At 35.4% G+C, this 6,795-nt stretch overlaps 1 protein-coding gene across 1 annotated transcript in view; it reads left to right on the forward strand.

Moving 5' to 3' along the window:
• tnr (tenascin R) overlaps positions 1-6,795 on the forward strand; it is a 240,956-nt gene that overhangs the window by 215,234 nt on the left and 18,927 nt on the right. Inside the window, exon 25 of the mRNA XM_015373217.1 lies at positions 1,744-1,876. Coding sequence (XP_015228703.1) covers positions 1,744-1,876 — 133 coding nt within the window. The remainder of the gene's footprint in view (positions 1-1,743; positions 1,877-6,795) is intronic.

Genomic DNA, 6,795 nt, shown 5'->3' on the forward strand with positions numbered 1-6,795 from the left:
TAGGTACGGATGACAAAAAGTGCACACCATTAAACAGAGTTTGACTTCAGATGGAACCGTATAAATTAAACTTCAGTCTCCAGGCCTACAACATAGAAAACCAGCAGAGAAACAAAGATAAAGAGAACACAATATATCACCACAACTCTGAACAATCAAGAGGATTGTTTAAAAAAAATAGCCAAAGTTCCCTCTTTGTATCCCCTTACATTTTGAAACAATATAGCAGACTGCAGTAAATGCCAAACTTCTGCGAAAAAGAGGTTGTATAGTATCACTAGAGGTGATTCTGACATCAATGTATATCTAAAAAACGCTGTTTCACAGCATAATTCTTTCCCCACATGAATAAATTTACTTAAATTAAATGTTGTACTTCTTTTTCTGTTAAAATGAAATTCATTTTAAGACTTTTTTATACTTCTACACCAGGAGAGCTCATAAATATAGAGGTGTGTATGTGGTTTCTAAGGAGTCAGTGTGTGCTGTAATTTCTTTATAGTCAAGTGAGCCTGAGCTCACTGAGCGCACAGATTCCCGTCCTCAGAGACTGAGGTAAAATAAGAATTTCTTCTATTTTCTCCACAATTTCCTTCTATTTATGCATGCCAATTATAATGTGCTTTCTGTAGTGTTTAGTTTGTTTGTCAGAAACCAACCAACTGAAGAAGAAATGAAATACAGTTATCTGGAAAATCCACCTTGTATGAAATTCTGTTTTATAATATATTTCTTCTGTAATCTCTGTTTATTGCTAAAACAGGTTCCACCTTTCAGAACCTTCTCTCATGCTTAGATAACAGCCTTTTCTAATTTAGACAACTAAATTGCAATATTAACTGATATTTACAGATTTTCTTTATATGTTTATGTATAACAGTTTGTTACATATAATAATATCTAAGACAAGAACAATTACACACCCAGCCACATTCTACCACTCAACCGCACATACACAATTGATATGAAAGTGTACAGAGGTACACATTAGCCTTGATAAGACAGGGCTCTTCAAATGCAATAAACATCTTGACCCTGAAAACCCTCCGATGGATGAATGTCAGCTCCTCAGAGACAGAGAGACACCATTTAACCGGCTGTTTCAATGCATAATTCACATTAACACATTGCATTGGAACATGTGACTTGCTTTTCCAATCCGACTAAATGTTTCATTATCCTCTTTTATATTTAATGTTCATCCAGGCAACGTTGTTGTACTCTCATTAAAAATACTAATACTGACATAAACAAGTTTTTATTCCTCTAAAGGGCCTCCTTATTTATTTCACAAAGTTTACTCCTCTAACTTCTTTTACAGTATACTCCTAGTTCTATGAAAACTGCTTCATTGTAGTCCTTTGACTATGCCACTGCAATTATATATTATTTGAGTCTTGGAAACCTTCATCTTTCTTCATATGCAGTATATGGCAGCTTTTCTTTGCTGTTTATTTCCTTTGACCTTTTCTTTTTCTCAACACATTCAACTTTGTGAAAGTGTAGATCTATCTGATTTCCTCTGACACATTTCTTATGCTATCTTTACTTTTTAGTCCAAGAATTGCTTAATTGTCTTTTGAAATTCCCCAATCTGGGTTTAGTGTTTTATCTTTTTCAAAGCTTAAAAACTATGTATTTTCTCCTTAGGTTTTTAGTTGGTAATACTTGTGATTAAGGTTGTAAGAAAATATAAACTTCTTATAGTGTATGTTAATAATTTTGGTCCTTTGTGTGCACTAGGAGCTGATTCTTGATGCAGAGGACACATGGATTCGACTGGAGGGATTGGCGGAGAGCACAGAGTACACAGTTAAGCTCCAAGCTGCTAGAGGCCTTGATACCAGTGCAGTGGTCTCCACCACCTTTACTACAGGTACAGGATTTACTTCCCTATGTCTGCTTTCTTTGTACCTGTGTAGGGGAAGTAAAAGATATTCTTAACTAAATGTATTTGAAGTAAGAGAGCAGAGGTACCCAATACTCAGTCCTCAAAAAAAGAAACAGATTTTCATCTTCTGATCATTACCTTACAATGCTGCATGTAGAGTGAGTGTATATAGCTGAAATTGCAAATAATTATTCTGACAAAAGTGAATATCATTTTCGACTGCTTATAGGCCTTTCACAAATGTGCAATGCATACAGCCATGGTAAATAAGTATTACATTACAAGCCTATAATTTTGAAAATGGCCATAGTGAATTCAATCCAGTTTGATGCAGTTATATAGCGGCAGTTCACAACACATCATCTTAAGGCACTTTACAGAGACAATTCAACCATGCCATACAGTCAGATTGATAATGAGTTTTTCTTATAAGGAAAACCAGCTGAATGCATTGGGTCATTAACTTGTAGGACACACTCCTGCTGGATGAACATGGGGGACAATAGATACTGGCTGATATTGCATCAATGACTCCACAGTAGTTCCTCCCACTGAGCAAGCATGCAGTGACATTGAAGAGGAAAAACTCCCTTTAACAAAAAGAAACTTCAAGAAGAACCAAGGTTAAGTGTGTTTAGTGTTTTGCTGAGGCATAGTCAGGGTTCAAAGAGAGAGAAGCAGACATACTAGAGGAACATAGAAACACTAATCCATAAATTATTACTATGTTAGAATATGTAATGTTAAACTATCTCTACAATTGCCTCTGTCTAGGAAAGAAACAGTTATGCAGACAAGGTCTGAGTCAGTTTTAATGCCAAAGGGCACTTAGTCACAGGGAAAGCTCAGCCCAAATAGCTAACATTTCTCTCCAGCAGTAGCAATTTTTCATTGAATACTATGGGTGCTAAACCTCACCTGTAAATTTCATAAAATGATTGGTGAAATATGCATTGTCAAATTTCATAAATATTATATAATTATACTAGATTAAATATGCACTAAAATACACCTGATTTCATGACAAATCCCTGTTGAGGTTTGAGCCTAAGGCCATTGAGGTAAGCAGCGAGAAAGTAGAGCCCTGATTGAATAAAATACGTCACTCCCAGTTAGGGTAAATATGTAAGGGGTCTATACAGCAGGGGATGGTCATGAAGCTGCCTGCTTGATGCTAATTGGCTAAAGGACTTTTGACTGACAGCAGCCAGACAGTGAGGAGGTTTTCCTAATGTAATGTGTCTTATGTGTTTTAACATTTATTTATGTAATAAGTGACATTATCACCTAAGAGATTTTTTAAGCCCAGCTTTAAAAGTAGACAGGGTGTCTTCCTCGTGAATGAAAGGGGTAGCTGGTTCCACAGGAAAGGAACCTGTTACCTATTCTACTTTTAGAAATTCTAGGAGCAATAAGTAACCTGTAGGTTAAGAGTAAGGTTAGGAACATCAGAAATAATCAGATTTCTTACTTGGTTGGAACGGAATCTAATTTCCTAATTGAAGGCTTTGTTGAAGCTAATAATTATGCAGTGAAAGCTTAACTGGATCAAAACAGTCCAGAAACAGTTCAGGTTCTATTGTTACCTCAGATGCTGCCTCACCTTTGAAAGATGAAACAATTATACTTAGAGAGGTGCCGATAATCTTATTTTTAACAGAATAAATCCATTTATAAAATAATCCATAAATCATTACTGCTAAGAGCAAGAAGAGGGTCTGGTTAACAGACTTATGGCATTGTGTGAGCTTGGCAGCTGTGTTAAAATGAATCATGGATTATTTTTTTTCTACTTTATTAATAAAGAATAATTTTCTGCTTTTGTTTTGCAAAGTATTCCTTATTATTATTCACATTTTTTATTGAATTGATGTAATCAAATTGGAAGAAAAAACCTACAACAGTTGCCTTACGAAGATATTTGATTTTACATTTCATACTTGGAATGTTAAGACAAGTTTGGATTTTAAAAAGCAATAAAACTAAAAAAATATCCTTGTGTAGAGGTGCTCACACTGTACCTCCATTGATGACTGTATAATAAAGTACCATTATTTAAAAGTAGATTCCACGTCCTATGACCATTGGAAGCAATAAAAGTGTACTTTTGTTGTCACTTTTAATGTATTTAGGAAAAAAACCACTCAGCATTGAAAAAAATGGAATAGTTCAATTTTAATTTTTCTTTTTCTTTTTTTTTTGGTGAAGAAAATATAGCCTCTATTTTGCTCTGTTTTTTCGAGGGATAAATTGTTAGGCCTGAAATGTGCGTCACATATTTATCATTAGAGCGATTCGACTTTTTAAAATTTCATTATTAGCGACAAGTTTACCCCAAATGTTTATTTTAACATAAACCATTACTTTCAGGCCCAGTAGATATTTTTCAAATTTTGAAAAACTTTTGATGTTGGAAGAAAGCTAAAAACACACAAATAACAGATATATTTGTAACCAGTGTTGCGCCAATGCCATTTTTTGGCCCCCGATACCTGGCTGTGCAGTATTGGCCAATACTGATACCATCTGTTTGAAATTGATGTGTGTGTGTGTATATATGAAGAACTGAATACTACTTGGATGTAAAATAATTGCCATCATGTCTTTGTCCAGCTGCTGCCTACCTTTGTGAAGCAGGAAAAAGACTAATACAAAGTGAATCCAGTAGAACTTTTTATTGCCTACCTGGAATAGGTGACAACAGTTGAATAAACTTTTTGCTCTCAAAATGGTATTGATGCCCTATTTCTTGGTACTTGCCGATATCGATACCATCATTTTAGTGCTGGATTGGGGCCCCGCCCGATACTGCTATCGGTGCAAAACTATTTGTAAAAACTACTGAACTGAATTCACTAACTTTTTTTGTTCCCTTCTCAATCGCTCTACTTTCATTGTCGGCGTACCGCCAAACATTATGCAGAGATTTGGTTCTACTGGTGCTGTTGTTGAATTGGGAGATGCTGTGGAGGCATTGCAGAGACAAGGGTGGAACAGAATGGAGAAATACCTGCTTTGAGTTTCACGCTTCGCACATCTCCACTGTCTCCACTGAGTTGATTCCCATGGTGCTTCATCTACATTCCCTGGCAGTGGTTTTAGCCATGCAGTAGTGATGGGTCCACTAACCCCGATGTGTCGGTGCATGCGTTGAGCCCATAGATCAAAAGACTGTATTGGTGCGCGTGTTGTTTCAAGAAAGTCATGTGACCGATACAGGAGCTGTTTCTAACTGACTGACTCACCAAACTTGGTTTAAAAACGTATCTGTCAACATGATGCATTTGCTAAAAAAAACGTCTCATCTTTTGCGGTTTATCAATAAAATGATCAAGAATTTTGGAGCAGCCTAAAAGGAATAGGAACGTTTCAGCTTATACGTTTTTCTTTTAATTTTCTCGCTGTATCGTACTTTTCCTCTCCGTTATTTCTCAACTTATCTGAATTAAAGTTAATTTCAAATCGACTCTTAGTTTATTTACTGTTTTTACAGTACTTATTGTTTTAAAATTAGGATTTAAAATCCTAATCTACAAGCATTTACATTATGTATTGGCTGTATCTAAAAATATCAAGGATATTTTTAATTTAAATATAGATATGAAATAATACAATATAACCTACAATAACTTTAATTATATCATTCTACTAGGTCATCCAATCAATTCCTCTATTAAATAAGCTGCCTGTAGTGTCTTTAAATGTCCAGCAGGTGTCACTGTTCTGTGAGATAGTATCAACACAGCATCAATACAGTTTGGCAATATGTGAAATGCTTCAAGATTACCCCATTAACCCATCACTACCATGCAAAAAACTGTTGGATGGTTGGCCTATTTTTTGTAGAATTTAAAGGGGAACGCCGTTTTTTTTTTTTTTTCTTTTACATTGGTCGATTGGTCGGTTTAAAGGTTATTACATCGTGTTCTACTCACCCATATGAGTTTTGTGTCATTTGGAGCTGTTCTGAAGATATTCCATTATATCCAAGTAACGTATTCCTTTGGGCAAATGAGTTCAAGGCACAAACTAAACAGTTCATAATTTATTTTTTATGGTACGCCAGCATTCATAACATGTAGGCGAATCACTGTCTCCCTTGGTGTTAGTGGCACATCACCCATAGTTCTGGCCACATAATCGCTTTTTTGGGTTCCGCTATCGGGACGGAACCAATAATGGTTACAGCGAGGGGTTCGGTAAATGTATGAAAAATATTGTCAATTATTTTAATCTTTGTCATGGATCACAAAAATAAAATCCTATTTATGATGTGCAAACAATTGTAAGACCTAAGAAAGACTGATTTAAGACATTTTAATGGCAATTAAGGCCTTGAATTTATATTGAAGAATTCAATGGCTTTTAAGACTTTTTAAGGATCTGTAGGAACTCTGTGTATGGACTGCACAGGGAAGTTTAAATTCAATGAAAAATAGCCTATCCATCCAACAGTTTTCTGCATGGTAGTGATGTAGTGGTTAATGAGCGGTTTTCAATTCAAAGACTCCAGTTCGCTCCGACTTTATTTAAATTCATGTTTGACTTAAAACCTAGACCAATGCCTATGCTGTAGTCTGTACCTATAATCTGTTACAGTCTATGTTTCAACTTTACCATGGAATCACCTAGACGAGGATTGCATATCATAAAAACATTTACTAACTATACTCAACAATACAGAGTGGGTTTACATGAAGTGATCATTGTGGTAAGAGCCTGTTTTTGAAAATGGATCGCATACATGCATAATACGCTATTATCTCATTTGCAATGGGATGCGAAGTGACCTTTTTTAATGTAGTCTGGTAACATAAATTGATAATTAGATTGTAAACACGGGACAACATGAATGGAGCAAGGTGTTATGTTCATAGCCAGTTAAATAAGACAATACACATCAG

This window comes from Cyprinodon variegatus, unplaced genomic scaffold (genome assembly GCF_000732505.1).
Source record: "Cyprinodon variegatus isolate N-32 unplaced genomic scaffold, C_variegatus-1.0 Scaffold83, whole genome shotgun sequence".
NCBI classification, from domain to species: Eukaryota; Metazoa; Chordata; class Actinopteri; order Cyprinodontiformes; family Cyprinodontidae; genus Cyprinodon; species Cyprinodon variegatus.